The sequence below is a fragment of the Hordeum vulgare genome, chromosome 6H, assembly GCF_904849725.1.
Source record: "Hordeum vulgare subsp. vulgare chromosome 6H, MorexV3_pseudomolecules_assembly, whole genome shotgun sequence".
In the NCBI taxonomy this organism is placed as follows: domain Eukaryota; kingdom Viridiplantae; phylum Streptophyta; class Magnoliopsida; order Poales; family Poaceae; genus Hordeum; species Hordeum vulgare.
This window is the reverse complement of record NC_058523.1, coordinates 535,867,280-535,884,234: the sequence shown is the minus strand read 5'-3', so window position 1 is coordinate 535,884,234 and position 16,955 is coordinate 535,867,280. Positions and strand designations below refer to the sequence as shown.

Below are 16,955 nucleotides of genomic sequence, written 5' to 3'. Positions count from 1 at the left end.
TTAATAAATATCCACCGATAGATGCGTAGCAGTCCCTTTTTTTGTTGGGAAAAGCTAACCATCAGCCGACAGATTATAATGGCCGCATCAGCCACCTCCTCCGTAAGACACGCGTCCAAGTGACTATGCGGTTCTGCAACAAAGACTATGTTTTTGAAACATATACGATGTTGCAGTGGTCTACTATAGATTTATGTTCTGACCATCCGGCCGCCACCAACCGCCCATGCCGCCCATGAACGTTGCAAAAAATTTCCGCAACTTAACCTTTGTTGTAAAAATTCCTGAAACATGACCTTTGTTGCAAAAAATTTCTCCGCAAAAATACCTATGTTGCAGAAAGACGAAGAAAAAAAATCCTGCAACAAGCAAATTGTTTCTGAGACTCGACCGTTGTTTCAGGAATTAACGGATCCAAAGTTTATTTCTTACAACAAAGCGAAAGTTTCTGCAACTCAGCCATAGTTTCAGGAATTATGGGGTGCCTGACCGGAGCAGATCCGACGACCACGTGTAGATCGGACGGCCCTCCAAGTGGTGGATGTTTAGTAAACATCCACCGGTGGATGCGTAGCATGACTTTTTTGTTTCCAAAAGTATGAACATTGCCAAAAAAAAAAAAAGAGGGGGAGGGGGGGGGGGGGGGTACGAGCCGTTACGAAAACGGATTCCGTTGGTTTTACCGTTAAACCGAAGCTTCTCCTAATCCGTCCAGGACGCACGCAAAGACGCCCAAGTCCACGGCGCTACGAAACGGGGAAGAAGCTACACGTAAAGCATCCGGGTCCGGCCATCCCACCGCCGAATATTTTTCACTACTTTATTCCCGGACACGCACGCAGGCGGCGCAACCCAACCTCCCTTCAGCCGCGGAGGAGAGAAAAAAAAAGTCGGTACTTTCGCCTCACAGGAATCGATTCCGGCGAGCGATTCCGGCAGGCGGCGGCGGCGATGGCGAGCGGCTCGTCCCGGCCCCAGATTCTCTGCGTCTCCTTCAACCAGGACAACAGGTACGTGCGGGGGCGGGGGCGGCGGGATACGCGCTCTCGCGCTCGACTCCGGCGGGTTTGAGGGTCGGATTCCGCCGGAGGGGAGGTCCGATTCTGACTCCGGGTTGCCCCGTGCTTTGTTTCAGCATGTTCTCCGTCGGGACCAAGGAAGGGTTCAAGATTTTCGATGCCCGGACCGGGAGGCTCTGCAACGACAACAGTAAGCCTTGCTCCACATAGCAGTCGTTCACTGCGAATATCCAATTATACTTACAACAGGTTGATTATCTCTTGTATGTGTAGAAAGCTTATGCTGAACAATCAAGGTTGCGTTGTGCTTCCTGCCTAATTCAGACTAGTTCTGAACACAATCGTTGTGCATTGGTAGAGGGTAGAACCAGGCAGCAATGCAAACATTTTCTGTCAATGCGTTGTTCGGTGACTAAAACCGCCTAGGGAATAGCTATCGCGCCATGAATTTATCATAGATAGCTAAGCCGTATGTGCCTCTTTCTGTGGTTGTAGAACTTGGAGGACTGAATGTCGTGGAGCTGTGGTTTGCCACGAACCTCATCGCTATGGTCGGAACTGGGGAACAGGTATCTGACACGCTCTTTTCCTCTTTTTGGATTCGATTTGTTCCCTGTTGTGCCGTTGAAATTCGACGGATCGATTTGTTCCCTGTTGTGTGTGGTTGAGGTTCGACGGATATAGTTTTACACGGATGATGTCGTTGGTTAATCGTCGGTTCAAACTGCCTTTTGCAGCCTTCACGGTCTCCTAGACGCCTTTGCCTGTTCAATACCATTACAGGCGCCTCAAAGAAGGATCTGAACTTCAGGAGTACAATTTTGGCTGTTCGGTTTAGTAGAACGAGGTACACCACCAATCCTTCCTGTCTAAAAGAGACCGAGTACCCTAGTGTTTCACTCACCTGTTACTAATTAGGTCTATCGCTAGTCTGCCTGAGCACATTTAAGACTGTCGTACATTAGTGATGACTATGTTCTTTATATATCCTGCAATTTTTTAAGAGAAGTCCAGAAGGTCCATTCTAATTAACAATGCTGTCAGAGATCATGATACTTAATCATATGCTTCTATCTATTCCTGGCAAAAAAATGTATGAGATACTTCTATCCATTAGTTTCTGACTTCCTGTGATGACATAATTTTTTACTTGTGTAATTTGTTCTATGTCTATCGAGTTTTGGACCAGGGATGTTATGCATGCTTTTCTCATTGAGTTTTATTATAAAAAAGGTTGTCACATTATGTGCAGGCTTATTGTTGTTTTGCAGGACAAGACCTTTATTTATGATCTAAACAGCACTCGTATCTTGGAGGAAATTGACACGGTACATAATCCTAAAGGTAAGCATCCTACCCAAAAATTTCAAATTGCGACTCACACTAGTATTCCAGAAAGTATTTTTGAACTATTTTTTGCTTTGAAACAGAATTTGCTTCGCATAATTGCTGCTAATGTTGTTAACTTTAAATACCAGGCCTTTGTGCATTTGCTCCTAATTCAGAATGGTGTTATTTGGCCATCCCAGCAAGCACATCAAAAGGATCTGCTTTAGTGTATAAAGCATCAGAACCTGAATTAATATGCCAGGTAATTCCCAGAAGGTTTAGTTATAATTCGTACAGCTGAATAAGCATTATTACGTTTACAGATTTACAGTTCTCCATGTCCTGGATCTTTCTTGAGGGAATCACCGTAAAAACCAACGACTCATTGATTATTTTGAATCACTGAAAACGCAATGGCCGTGCAACTATGGTGGCATGCACAATATTTTATTCATATACTATACGTAAATTTTTCTGGAACCTATTTTTTTTCTCGAATATAGATCAGAATAGGAATACTTTCAAGATCGGATTTGTTTTCCTACAGTTTTCAGTCAACTTTGGAGGCTTTAATCTCAATCCTAGTAATCTGAAGATATGTAAATGTCTTTTCACTGATATTTCCCCCCTATTTGTAATTGATCAACAGATAGATGCCCATGAGTCTCCATTAGCTGCAATGGCATTTTCTTCCAATGGCATGTACCTGGCAACAGCTTCTGAGAAGGGCACAATGATTAGGGTATATATCGTGGCACAAGCAACTAAGGTGAACATTATTGATCTTTGTTCTACCACCATGATAAGCACTCTGTATTCTGCCTAATATCGTTAAAAATTCTTACATCAACAGTCGCATAGTTTTCGGCGGGGAGCGTATCCATCAACAATTTACTCGCTCTCATTTGGGCCATGCATCGATCGGCCTGATGTTCTTGCTGCCACAAGTTCGTCAGGCTCTTTGCACATGTTTTTTCTTGACGCTGCCAGAAATGGAAGGTTAGTCTTCCTTCTCGGCTGTTGTGGTTTGTGAACCAACTTTTGTGGGCATAATTTTGACGTGCTTCGCTTTTCAGGAACCAAACGAATAAATTACTAGGCTCGATAATTCCTGGATCCAAAGCAATTTCCGATGCTTTGGATCCAGCTAATCATCATGTTATTCACAACATTGCCCCCGCAGAAACCAAGAGGTACATTTAAGATCTGGCTTCGTCTGACCCTTCCCTGTTTTCACTGCTAATCTAATCCTTTGGAATTTTAGCTGTCTGGCAGTACATAGCGTAGAATATTCCCAAAATTCTTCCAAGTTTCCTGCTGTGAGGTAAGAAATTCATGCATAGTTCGACACAAGATGCATCGTGACATTTAATGTCTTCCAGATCATATTCATAAGCAACCGTACATTTTTGCAGGACTGTAGTCTATGTTGTAACTCACGATGGATACTTCCGCGAGTACACGATCAGCACCACGAAGTCAAACGAATCTTCATGGGTTTTGGAGCGCGAATTTAGCCTGCTAGATACCGGTCATACTTTGAAACAGAATGAACACCACCACGTGGACTGACTTTGTTGGTTTACCGACCACGTTCCTTCAAACTGACTGGTGTAAATATCATGCGCAAGATGAGTGTATCCATAGGAAGGCAGGCCTGACTTAGCAATGGATCGGACCGGTCCAATTTGACATAGTATAGCATAGTGTAGGTGTTGATTAAGCTTCATGTTGTGGATGTGTAAATTACAGATGTAAAGTGTTACAATATATCACTTGCCGCACAAATTAGTAATCAATGAAGTCTTGTTTTCCATGTTGATTGTGTGATTGGCTTGGATAGAATTCATGACGATATCAAGTACCCAGCAACCTTTGCCATTGCATTCTTTCATGAATGTCAAATTATACAGCTTGCTGCACCAAGATTTCTATGCACTGGATGCTCAGTGATTTTACAGGAACCAATGCAAAATATGTACAGAAAAAAAAACTCCAACATCCCAAGGTGGCTTTCCCTCTGCAATGAAATGGATAGCCACATCACCCCAAGTTTGTGTTACAAGAATTCACTGAAAGCTAGAGAGTCTTTTTCAAAACCTTGCATAATGGCGTTCCGGCAAAAAATCACGCCATGCCATTTTTATCTTTGATTTTGAGGGGTGGCACAGGAGGCATATCCCCTTTCATCAGTGTGGGATGCACAAAATTTGGTAACTAACACTAACAAACTCTTTTATACAAAATATAATAACTGAAGCCCTGCTGCCTTGCTGCAGCAGGCTTGCAACCCACTGTATAAATCTCCGTGGTGTTGTTTTCTTTCCTATGCCTAAGTAGCCACTTGAAGACGATAACGTAGAACACATTCCTTTTGTTAACATGATAACGCGTCCTTGATCCTCCTTGCACAGCTTGGAGTTCAAGCAGCAGCACCCCAACCACATTCAGTCATCAGATCTGTCCAAAAGAACCATCTCGATGTTAACATGCTGAAATTTGCCCCGATACAGGATCACAAATGCGGTCAAATGTTGGTACCTGGGCTGCCTTTGCTTTGAGCCTCTGCACCTCCTCCTGTGCACACAATAACCTGCAGTGCTCCAAACTTTCAGGCCCGAGCTCTTCTTTTTCTTGTTTTTAGTTTACTTTAGAAAGAAAAGATACGAGATAATTACCGCCACTGCAGCTCCAGAACTTCATTGATCAGTTCCTTCTCCTTGTCTTGTGCAGCTTCCAACTGAAAATGTAGTGAGTGGGTTATACTATCCTTGACATTTACCATAATACTAATAAAGAGAGTGAGTGTCTGAATGAAGTCTGCAGAAGCTCTGTTTCGAAGTTCATCATATTGGTGGCTTAATAATTTAAATAACTATCTTCTATGTTTAGGGTGCCAAGATTTAGGTGTCACAAGTCCACCAGGACCCAAGGACATTGTGTAATCTTTGTAGTGTTCAGTAAATATTAATTTTGGATACCCGCAAAATTCTCTGCCACTGATTTTCAACTGGTAGGTTGTATTTTCCGAAATTGTCAGTGCTTGAATTTCATCTCACATTAATTGAAAGAATGGAAAATGAGACATGTTGAACATATAAAGCAATTTGGTTTTCTAGTTGGCCATAGCCTGACAGTGTCCAGTATTCATCAGCATTTTCCACTATAGAAATTACTTGAGTTTCATAATAGAGTTCCTGCCATTTTAACTGGAACCTGAGCTTACCATGGATCTATCTACCGATAAAGCTGATGATTGAGATGGCGAACGACTTAACGAAGGCATCCGAACAGGTGAAATTGAATCAGAAATGTATAACTGCTTCATCGCATGAAGTATCTGTTCCTGCAAGTGAGGAGAAGGCTGGCATCAACAGAGCAAAGCTTTTCATTCTTGGGAGGTTTCGTTGTCAAGCTCATTTTTCTGTTGTGAGTGTGTGTGGGTGGGGGATTTACCCTCTGAAGCATATTTGTCTGCAAAACACTGTATAACTGGACGTACAAGGAGCCACCAATAATGCTTGAAGCAGCTTCAGCTGAAGATGGTATGCTTAATGCAGGAAGGTGAGAAATTGTCTGCATAACAACAAATATATGGAGGTGTGAAAGGAAAAGAAAGTTAAGTGTACATTTCATGAATAAGAAATGATCAACCATGTAAAGAGAAGTACAGAGTACATGATAAATTCTCCTTCTGTCTTTGCAAGATGGTTTCATTATCTAATACCCATAAAGCCGTCTGTTTTCTAGTAAAGCACTGCAAAGGGATATAATATAATCTAAAACAAAAATCGCCTTTGGAACAAGCAGATGCAGCCAAAATTACCAATGATCATAGAAGAGGGACACTTGTGTACTCAGGTATGCCGCATTTCACAACAACTGTGATTGGCTAGTTCATGTAAAAGTAAACAAAGTCAACCAAGTTCGAAGTTCAAACCCTTACCAGCTTTTTTACCAAATAATTCAAACCTATCAATAGGAGGACTAACATATGCATCAATTACTTTTGGATATTCAAGCTGAACTCAAGTAATCCTGTTGCTATTGCACATTTCACGCTCAGGTAAAGCAGTCTTTTGCTGAGCCTTGAGGCAGGTTTTATTGCCAAGTCCCTCTTGAGGACCACATAGTTAAAGCAAAGACGTTTAAATTGCTCTCTGACTCTCTGCACTGTCCATGATGCGTTTATTCTATACTCTTTTTTAACCCAATATTCTGTGGTCAATATATCATTTTTTTTCAAATAAGTTACAATGATGCTTCCACATGGCTTAGGTCCCAACACAAAATCTGCCCAATATACCAAATAGGGGACCACTAAGGTTGTTGATCAGAAAACAATGTTTTTCCTCCATTCTGTGAGCACACAAAATATATGTGATTCCAATGCACTGCACCAGTTCTTGAACCAAAACAGATGAATGCCCATGAAATATGATATATGATAAAGGCTAAAAACCTGTGTGCTGTGACTCTTATGTAGGCCAGGTGAGTGAGCCTGAAATTACAAAATCATGTCATCCTAGAGTTAACCAGACATGCACCAAGTATTATTAATGGCTGTCAATTACCTTATCCAATTCGACATTCCCAGGTGTAACTTTGAAACGACCTCTTTGCTGTATAAGTGGAGGTTTTGGTCTATCATCATGTTCGTCGACATTTGATACTGCATTATGAAGAAATAAACAGATGCCACGCTCGTGAGAACTTATTCTGATGAGCCCACACTAGGTTAGCCTATACAAACTGCAGGGGTAAACCCAGTATGTTACCTGATGATTTAGGTGCCTTAGAAATAGCTTCAGGAGATGGCTCGTCTGCTACTTGCAAGACCCCTCCGCTACCCTTGTCACGGTTATGAATGTTGATTTGCGGCTTAGAGCTGAAAGAACTACATATGTAGTTGCACACTGTATCAAAAAATATCACAAGGAGATACATGTACAGTAGTATTACTATGGACAGCTTCCAGAAGGACACCATTAGGCCTGGTTTGGAACACAAGAATTTGGTCCTGGATTCCAAACAAGGTCTAACTATAGATGGTAAAAATTGGAACATCATTGGTTAATAGCATGTGGTTAAAAGAACAGAAATCCCAATGATGTGGTGAAAATGTTTAGCTCTATGCTCCAGTTTGACACAACACCCTTTTGGTAAATATATCTTACATACTCCCTCCGTCCGAAAATACTCGTCGGAAATGGATAAAAATGGATGTATCTAGAACTAAAATACGTTTAGATACATCCATTTCTCCGACAAGTATTTCCAGACGGAGGGAGTATATAAAAAATAGTACAGCCATGCAGCTATCATATGAACAAAAAAGTTATTATCAAGACACTAGTACTGAAAAATATTGGAAGTGTGATATCGACCAGAGGGTGGGGGGGGGGGGGGGGGGGTGATATACACCAAAACCACAAAGGGGGCACTAGATGCACTTACAAATACGCATTATAAACTGGTAAGCCAAGCAAACAACCTTTTAAAAACTAGTACATCCCCATCAGTGCCACTGTTAATTAACTGAAACTTCATAGACATTGACTGCGAGTTGCAAAAGAAAATTCAGACACCAAAGGTGCATATCGAGATTATCAAAAGTTTGCGACTCTATAGAGGAAATTAAGTTTTGTTCATTGCCAGTGCATATGTAACATGATAAGAAAAGTCTCTGTCAGCCCTTGTGTGGCCTGTATTTTCGTAATTGGTCAACTGTTTTCCTCGTCAAGTTTGAGTCTACAAGATATTGGCAATTCGACCAACTGAAACGATGAAAAACTACCACGATAAATGGAACTGGTTCTAGAATACAGTTCAAATTACCATCAAGCAAAACATGTTGTCATATACTTGGAAAAAGGTGATTCTTTCAAGTTTAAATTTCATTCTGTGAAGTGCAACAAACCTCTCTTTGGAAGAAAGAAAACCATCTGATGAGCAAGAACTGAAAGAAAACTTCCTTTCCTGAAACGAGCTTGTTGGAATAGCATCCAAATCTTTCTCTTGCAAGTCCAAATCACAGCTTTCCATGGAGTTAAGTTTCCCGACATGGCCATTTACCAGTACTCCGTTTGAAGTTCCACACAGAGATGCCCTGGTAGTAGAAAGAAGTGAAATCAGTTTTCTGAGGTGTACAACAGTGAGATACTCCCTCCGTCCGGAATTACTTGTGACAAAAATGATACAAATAAATGTATCTAGAACTAAAATACATCTAGATACATCCATTCCTACGACAAGTATTTCCGGACAGAGGGAGGATTACATAATTTCGCACACCAGAATTGTTTGGCATAAAATAAGATATTATCATTCACAAGCAACAATATGATTTTGAAGTAATTTCAACCAAATTAAATCCATTACCTTGATAGACAAACAGACTGTTCGGGTGATGAAACAGCTGACTTATCATTGGCCATGACATCATTTTCCTACCAACTTTGCTTGGTGTTAGATGTAAGTAAAATTCTAGATTGGAAAAGCTTATTTTGTACAGGAGCTATAACTTACGATATCGGTATCATACTTCATTGAAAAAAGAGATCCTTCGTGTCCTTGCTCCTGCAAGCTGGTGTCGAAGTCATAGATAGACGATATATCTGTATCTTTAGAAGATATTGTGTCCTCACACTCTGAAATCTATCAAAATATATAAATAAGCTAAACTACTTGATATGATGTCAATGACTAAAGAGGAAATGAAAATGCTAAATGCCTACTAGTGAGGCTTGAGACTTCAGGTCATCAATGTCAAAGTTCCAGCTGCTGATACCCCTTTTGTATTCATCCTAGCAATGCAAGAGATACAAAGGATTGGATGAAAGGGTACTATATTTTTATCAACATACCGAAAGGGTACAACAGAAATGACACAGATCTAAAGTTCACAACAATGATAGGAATAGAATAGAGTTTTGGGTTGGCAACATTTGTTAGTTTTACAGTGCTATCAAACAGTTCGAGTTCAAACTTCAAACCAATGATAAGATAGCTCGGAATTGCCTTTCTTTCCCCAAAATGAAAGGATAATATAATTTGGAAAGCCGACAATAGGGTAGGAGGCATGTGTCTATGTCGTCTCAAAAGTCAAATAACTAGACTTAGAATAAGCCTAGCATTCACAATGAACATAACACAACTCAGGAACAAATGCATATCAGCTATTGCTGGAAACAAGGACTCATGTAGCACTAGAATCAGGAGCATAACAAGAGACTCGCTGGGCTTATTTGCGGCTTCTGACGCTTACAAGCTAATAGGCCAACCAACACTCGATTATTTTGAGCCTTTCCAAAAGCGCAGTGGCTACTTTCAGTCAAAGGTGAAGCACCTTGTGAGGAGCTTTTCCAGCTTAAACAAATACCCTGTCCAAACTACCCTGCCACTTCACCGAAATTACAGTATATGCTTCCTACCGCAATTTCTCCCGTTCACCTCCCGTCAAGAACGATGGGTCAATGCTAGGGTTCCAAGTGGCCAGCCCACCGGAAAAATGTCCCCACCCCTCTCAGATCTCCCTCCTCCAGAGCCCCCTACCAGCTCCAGTTGTAGCATGGCATGTATGTTTACTCATGTTATGGGGAGACATAAGAAATTAACCTTTGGATAAAGAAACCAACATGAAATGCATACTTTGTTCGGCAATCATGCTTACCAATGTCGTAACCAATATTAATTTTGTGGCTACCACCCATACAAGACATGCCAAAATGCCGCAATGGAAGATAAAATAATTGCTAATAGGGCCATTTTCAGGAATGGTCTACGAGAAATTTAGAATTAGCACCTGCGAGATTTCTTCCTTTCTACCATCAGGCATTTTCTTTTGGGCAAGTAAATGTTCATCCTTTTCCTGTTAATAGTTAAGGTCCCACGTTAAATAGTGAAGAAGATCAAATACAAATAAGTAGTCATGCACCATTTAAATCAGTTTACCTTCAAAGCTTGATATCTGGCACCAAGGCCAGGCAATCCGTCCACAAGCTTTCGAGCAATGTAATCATGGGAACGAGCTTGCTTGAAAAAGGATTGCTTGAGCAATTTTGCTGCAGTCGGCCTTTTTGAAGGCTCTTTTACCAAACACATAGCTACCATTTGCTTGAAGTGCTGTTATAAGAAACCAGTATGCATAAGTCCTCAGTTAAAGAACACGGAGGTGACAGATTATTTCAAATATATTTACCCTTGAGAATTTCTTATCTCTCTCATAATCAAGACCAGGGGGAGCATTTTGAAGCGTCATAAGCAAGACCTAAGCAAAAAAAAAAAAACTTAGAAACTTCGAAGTTACTCCTTACCATACATCATAAGAAAAGGGATATCTCAAAGATATTACTGAGTATGTATACCTTCATGGGAGGATACTTTGAGAAAGGAGCGTGACCATGGGCAAGTTCAAGTGCAGTAATTCCAAAGGACCATATGTCTGCCCTGCAATATATTTTATATTTGTTCAAAGCAGCTCCAGTTAACAAGCAGTTGTGAAGAAAAGGTGCCCCGCTAGTTAACTTAGTGATCCAGTACAGTAAGTAGCCTACTTGAAATCATATCCATGTAGTTGCTCCATTACCTCTGGTGCCATCCTAATCATTAAAATGTCCAACACATGAGCATGTGTCAAGAAAAGGTTATGTAGCAGAAATGAAAGCATATTATTGCTTTGTCAGAATGACTACCAGCAAGGAGTTCCCACGAAAGTATTTCTAGCCCGCTGTCTGTCACCAGATTCAAAAAGGCAAGCAGAAACCCCAAAATCTCCAAGCTTAATTCCACCACGAGAATCGACTAGGATATTTCCTGCCTATGGCCAAAAGAAGGAGAAAGAGAAATCAACATAGCGCTCGCCGCTCAGCACAGGGGAACAGCAGATCCTTCAGATATATATGAATGTGCATTTACCTTGACATCACGATGTATATGCCCATGATGATGAAGATATTCCAAACCTCTTAGAACTTCACGGAGCACTGTTGCAATGACAGCTTCGTCAAAACCATCTGGGTAGACTGATTTCATTATGTGAAGACAAGATCCTCCAGCCATGTACGGCATAACTACCCATAACGTTTGGTTATTTGCAAATGAGCAGAGTGCCCTAACGACGTTAGGATGGTCTATAAGAATCATTGTCTGAGCTTCACGCATGATATTGTTCTGCACCAAGACAAGCACCAGTGTTGGCCATTTTCGAAACAAAAATGCTCCATGACGTGAAGAGGGACATAAAACAGAATAGGACCCATGAAACTGCAGAAGACAATGCTAGAAGCCAATACAACTAGAGATTGCAGAAGACAATGCTAGCCGGTTCAGATTCATATATCATATCTATTCAACACTTAACATAAACAACTCCAGCCAAAAAGCTTCATTATCCCACAAATATGAATCCAAGCATACAAAAGGACTTGTCACAATCTACACCTAGTTGTTAGCAATGCTACAAGCCAATACAACTAATATAAAGAGCGTATCTGATTCCCTCCACGTGACATATTTGCACCATTGTGATTGGCCTATATTATCCAATCGGTTCAGATTCATATAATCACATGTACGCAACAGCTTGACATAAACCCAATTCCAGCTATCAAACTTCTTTATCCATATATATATATATGAATCCAAGCATATCATTCTTCTAAGCACAACATTATCAATGCCTACTGACACGTATTACTTGTCCGACAGGTTCGTCTGACCACATGAGTATGACCGAAGAATCAATACGTCCCATGGGTGACCGGGATCATCTACTCGAGTAATTTACCTTGCACAGCGAGATAACAGACAAACATGGACGAACGGAACCGGAATTATGGGGCGCGGGCCGGCAAAACAAATTCAAAGGCCGATTTAGGGGGACGGGCGGTAGCTAGCGGTTGTTGTTACCAGGTTGCTGTTGGTGCGCTCGAAGTCGAGCACCTTGACGGCGACGGTCTCGGCGAGCGGCTTGCAGAGCGCGCGGTAGACGATGGCGCTGACGCCCTGGCCGATCTCCTCGTACAGCTCGTAGTCCTCGGCGCGGATCGGGTACCTGCGCCTCTCCCCTGCGCCGCTCCCGCCGGCGGCATGCTTGCCCCCTGACCCGACCATCGCCCGCCACCGCGGCTCCGGGACCCGACGGCGCCCGAGGCGAGCTCCCCGAGCGAACGATCCGATCGACGCGCGCGACGACGGTGGGGCCGAGGTTCGCGGGAGCCGCGCGCGGGGCGGAGACCGTCGACGTAACCCTAGGATAGGACCGCGCGATGGGGCGGGCGGGAGGATTGGGGGGCGGTGGAGGCGGGAGAGGGGGAGGTGAGGAGGAGGGAGGGGGATGCGGGCGTGCGACGGGTCGCGCGTTGCGGAGGGAATTGGGTTTCGGGGTGGCGGGAGCGGGAGCGGGAGCGGGAGGCGGGCGACGGAGGGAGCGCGCCACTCGGTCGGTTCGGTCCTATTCGCCGCTCTGTGTCAAGCCGTGTCAGGGCTTCGCACACAGCGACAGAGGGCTCGGCCGGTTGCAGCGCCAGCCGTTTTTTTCTGGTTTTGAAAAACTTTCGCTGAACCGGTCTTTTTTCCTTTTTCATTTTTCCTTATTGTTTTCTGTTTCTTTTTTTTTATTTTATCATTCTCTTTCAAAAAATGTTTCGGATTTTTTTTAAAAAATTGGATCCTCAAAATTGTTCTCGATTTCAAAATCTGTTCTTAAGATTAAAAATAAACATGCTTTAAAGAATTGTTCGCACCCCAAATTCTTTTCAGGGATTTCAAAATTGTTCTCCATTTCAAATTTTTCTTCTCAAGATTCAAAATATGTTAATGCTTTAAAAAAATGCGCTTTCAAATTTGTTCAGGATTTTTTCAAATTGTTCTTGGTTCCAAAATTTGTTCTCAAAATTTACAAAATGTTCGTGCTTTAAAAATTTGTTCATGCTTTCAAATTTGTTTAGGGTTTTTCAAAGTTATTCTCCGTTTTAAAATTTTGTTCTCGAGATTCAAAAAGCAATCATGCTTTAAAAAATTGTCCGCGCTTCCAAATTTGTTCGGGATTTTTAAAAATTGTTCTAGGTTTCAAAAATTGTTCTCAAAATTCAAAAAATGTCCATGCTTTAAAATTTTGTTTCCACTTTCAAAATTGTTCGGTGTTTTCCAAAATTGTTCTCGATTTCAAAATTTTGTTCTCAATATTCAAAAAATGTTAATGCTTTAAAAAATTGTCTGCGCTTCCAAATTTGTTCAGGATTTTTTCAAATTGTTCTCGGTTTCAAAATTTGGTCTCAAAATTCAAAAAATGTTCATGCTTCCAAAAAAAATCGTGCTTCCAAATTTGTTCGGGGTTTTTCAAAATTGTTCTCCATTTCAAAATTTTGTTCTCGAGATTCAAAAAACAATTGTGCTTTAAAAAAAATCGCGCTTCCAAATTTACTTAGGATTTTTTAAAATTGTTCTCGGTTTCAAAATTTGTTCTCAAATTTCAAAAAAATGTCCGTGCTTTAAAAATCTGGTTGCGTTTCCAAATTTGTTCGGGGTTTTCCAAAAAAAAATCTCAAGATTCAAAAAATGTTCGTGATTTAAAAAATTATTTGCGCTCTAAAAATTTGTTCACGATTCTAGGTTTCCAAATTTGTTCACGATTTTTCGAAATTGTTCTCGGTTTCAAAATTTGTTCTCAAAATTCAAAAATGTCCGTGCTCTAAAAACTAGTTCACTTTCAAATTTGTTCGGTTTATCTAAAATTGGTCGCCCTTTCAAAATTTTGTTCTCAAGACTCAAAATATGCCCGTGCTTTAATAAATTGTTCGCGCTTCCAAATTTGTTCACGCTTCCTCAAAATTGTTCTCGGTTTCACAATTTGTTCTTAAAATTCAAAAAATGTTCATGATTTAAAAATGTGTTCGGGTTTTTCAAAATTGTCCTCCGTTCAAAAAAAAATTCTCAAGATTCAAAAAATGTTCGTGCTTTAAAAAACTGTCGCGCTTCCAAATTTGTTCATGATTTTTCAAAATTGTTCTTCAAATACGAAAAATGCTTTTGTTTGGAATTTCTTGAAATGTTCCATTTTTCCAAATAAGTGTTATAAAATGCAAACAATGTTTATGGATTCAAAATTGTTTTGAATTCCATAATTTTTACATATATTAAAAATGTTCCTGTTACCAAAAAAGTTCCCATATTATAAAAAATGTTCGTGTTTCAAAAAAATGTTTGCAAATGTGTTTTCCATTTCGAAATATGTTCTAAAAATATTAAATATGTTCACAATTTTATAAAAATTGTTCGCATTTTGAACTTTTGTTCACAAATTTGAAAAGTGTTCATGTTTACGAAAAAAGTTCAGAAATTTCAAAATATGTTCGCCATTTCAGAAAATTGTTCGTTGGTCCACAAAAATTATCAAATACTCTCTCTGTCTCAAAAAATTTGTCTTAAAATTGTCTAGATATGAATGTGTCTAGTCACATTTTAGCATTTAGATACATTCATTTATTGACAATCCTAAGACAAAATTTTTGGAACGGCGGGAGTATTGAAATATTATTCAAGAATGTTCCAAATGTTGTTACGCCTGCTACTACTATTTTAAGTCTTGCGATGTACTTATGCTGTGAGGATTCGTCGTTCATACTAGCTAGCACATAACGCACTTGACCCGACGACCGGGTTCGATTCCTAGGAAGCGCAATTAACGTTTTTTGCGATTTTTCACGCACGCTCGCGGTGCATCACAATGGGTCGGCCGAGTTGAACGAAACATGTGCGATGGCGCATCTATTTGTGGCAAAACGCGGCAAATAGGAGCTCCACGTCTAGACGATCACGTGCTGAGGCCAACGGGCCGGCACGGCACGCTGGTCGGGCCGGGCTGGCATGCTTGCCTCGCCTTGAGGCCGAGGAATGACACTTTGAGCTAAACGATTTGGTATGTCGAACCTTTTTTACCCCTTATTTATAAAGCCCCGGAACTAGCTATGCCACGTCAATATGGGCGCTCCGGTAATATTAAACTATACAACAAAAAACAGCTCGAGCAAGGATGTTTTAGCATTACCTTCACCCAGGGGGCCTCCGAGTCCCTCGTCTAAACAAGAACCAAAGAGAAATAGGACCACCATGAATCATGCGGATAAGGCAAACTCTAAGAATACAACTCGTAACAAATCTTCTTATGTGCGTTTGGCGGGCTCCCATAGGGAGTCGCGCCTAGTACAATGAGCTGTTTATGCTAAAAATGTCGTGGGGCCGGCAAACCCGCGATAGTTTGAGAGCTTCGCGATCTAGCGAGGCAATTTGCCCCCTCGATTCTTCGTATTCTCGAAACTCAAATCGAGGGTTGTAGAGTGGAGAATATGGTTGTAGCCTTAGGATACAATAAAAGTTTTGTTGTTAGCAGCTCAGGGAGAAGTGGAGGACTTGGAATATTCTGAAATGAAGAAATACAGCTTGAAATTTTAGGCTTCTCGAAGTATCATATCGATGTCCAGGTTGGTGAGATGGTTGATATACAAACCAGAGTCACCTTCATTTATGGTGGAGCTCAATTAAGTGAACGGTGCAAGACTTCGGACACGCTCCGAGGTACTTGTGGAAGCTAGCAATCTACCATGGGTTGTGCTGGATGATCTTAACGAAGTGCTCCATGGACACGAACATGACGGTGTTGATAACAGGAGCCAGGTGATACGTCTCCAACGTATCTACTTTTCCAAACTCTTTTGTCCTTGTTTTGGACTCTAATTTGCATGATTTGAATGGAACTAACCTGGACTGACGGTGTGTTCAACAGAATTGCCTTGGTGTTAATTTTGTGCAGAAATAGAATGACGGGGATATAGCCCTAGGGTAGGGTCATAGCTCTGACCAATACGTCCTACCCAAGGGCACCTCATTCTTAGTTTAAGGACTACAAGGGAAATTCCTACTGGATCGTGACAACATCTAATCCACTCGGTACGGATCCACTCAGACAAGTACATTCCATCTACTCGGATGACAGTCAACCACTCGGCCGTATGACTCACTCGGTCATGCAAATACCAACAGTCGGCAAGACATCTGTAGTGGGCTGACATTATGGCATCAATGCCCCATCTTGTAACATAAGAGGTGAGGAGGTGGCGCACTCTATATAAGCCACCCCCTCCACATAGCTAGGGGGAGAGTCTTCTTCTCCCCCTGCGGGCTCATTCCTTCCCTGGAGCTCTGGCTCTCTCTATACCATGTAACCATGTCCATGACAGATAAAACAAAGCCTCTCCGGAGCACGAGACGTAGGGTTGTTAACTCCACTGTGAGAGGCCTGAAGTCGCTAAAACCACCGTGTCACCCATGTGCATCTTGATAGATCATGCTCCGTTATCCTACCCTCTTTCTATTGTCGGAATCGTTACCACGACATTTGGCGCCCACCGTGGGGCATAGCGTCTATTGAGCCATGATGCATATGGTTATTTCTTCAACCACCAGCGGAAGATCGATTTCCGCTAGTGCCCTCTATTCGATTAGATCTTCACACTTCCACACATTTTTCATACTGTTCATCTCACCACAAACAAAGAGTCTCAAACAAAAAGGAAGCACACATCCATCCGATCACATACAAGGAAAATT

The 16,955-nt window shown here is 41.4% G+C and overlaps 2 protein-coding genes across 3 annotated transcripts; one reads left to right on the top strand and one right to left on the bottom strand.

Annotated features, from left to right (window-relative positions):
- Positions 1 to 797: 797 nt before the first annotated feature.
- On the top strand, positions 798 to 4,164 carry LOC123402994 (autophagy-related protein 18b). Its single transcript, XM_045096970.1, has 11 exons — positions 798 to 1,010; positions 1,136 to 1,209; positions 1,515 to 1,588; positions 1,757 to 1,866; positions 2,272 to 2,363; positions 2,498 to 2,610; positions 2,998 to 3,117; positions 3,202 to 3,347; positions 3,425 to 3,541; positions 3,613 to 3,672; positions 3,764 to 4,164. Exons 1-11 carry the CDS (start codon positions 952 to 954, stop codon positions 3,918 to 3,920), a joined length of 1,122 nt encoding a protein of 373 aa, XP_044952905.1. The 5' UTR covers positions 798 to 951; the 3' UTR covers positions 3,921 to 4,164.
- A 257-nt stretch (positions 4,165 to 4,421) lies between these two features.
- LOC123402993 (serine/threonine-protein kinase BLUS1) lies at positions 4,422 to 12,607 on the bottom strand. 2 transcript variants are annotated; one of them, XM_045096968.1, is made up of 20 exons: positions 12,258 to 12,607; positions 11,265 to 11,519; positions 11,042 to 11,166; positions 10,904 to 10,948; positions 10,715 to 10,796; positions 10,549 to 10,617; positions 10,302 to 10,472; positions 10,153 to 10,218; positions 9,086 to 9,154; positions 8,877 to 9,005; positions 8,730 to 8,797; positions 8,269 to 8,457; positions 7,127 to 7,245; positions 6,923 to 7,020; positions 6,811 to 6,849; positions 5,805 to 5,924; positions 5,575 to 5,694; positions 5,027 to 5,088; positions 4,890 to 4,941; positions 4,422 to 4,808 (listed from the first exon to the last, which is right to left on the bottom strand). In XM_045096968.1, the coding sequence occupies exons 1-20, from the start codon at positions 12,459 to 12,461 to the stop codon at positions 4,803 to 4,805; spliced, it is 2,088 nt and encodes a 695-aa protein (XP_044952903.1). In that variant the 5' UTR covers positions 12,462 to 12,607; the 3' UTR covers positions 4,422 to 4,802. The 2 variants fall into 2 exon arrangements, with proteins under 2 accessions (XP_044952903.1, XP_044952904.1); XM_045096969.1 differs by lacking the exon at positions 6,811 to 6,849 and having other exon boundaries at positions 12,258 to 12,485.
- Between the last annotated feature and the right edge of the window lie 4,348 nt (positions 12,608 to 16,955).

What these genes read in the sequence shown, in the direction of transcription:
- LOC123402993 (XM_045096968.1), bottom strand. Translation starts at nt 12,461, where the DNA reads ATGGTCGGGTCAGGGGGCAAGCATGCCGCCGGCGGGAGCGGCGCAGGG. An exon ending in GAGATAAGAAATTCTCAAGG is followed by an intron (nt 10,473 to 10,548) that starts GTAAATATATTT and finishes TTCTTATAACAG; the next exon opens with CACTTCAAGCAAATGGTAGC. An exon ending in GAAAGGAAGAAATCTCGCAG is followed by an intron (nt 9,155 to 10,152) that starts GTGCTAATTCTA and finishes TTGCATTGCTAG; the next exon opens with GATGAATACAAAAGGGGTAT.
- LOC123402994 (XM_045096970.1), top strand. Translation starts at nt 952, where the DNA reads ATGGCGAGCGGCTCGTCCCGGCCCCAGATTCTCTGCGTCTCCTTCAAC. An exon ending in TGGTCGGAACTGGGGAACAG is followed by an intron (nt 1,589 to 1,756) that starts GTATCTGACACG and finishes TGCCTTTTGCAG; the next exon opens with CCTTCACGGTCTCCTAGACG. An exon ending in TCGTGGCACAAGCAACTAAG is followed by an intron (nt 3,118 to 3,201) that starts GTGAACATTATT and finishes TTACATCAACAG; the next exon opens with TCGCATAGTTTTCGGCGGGG.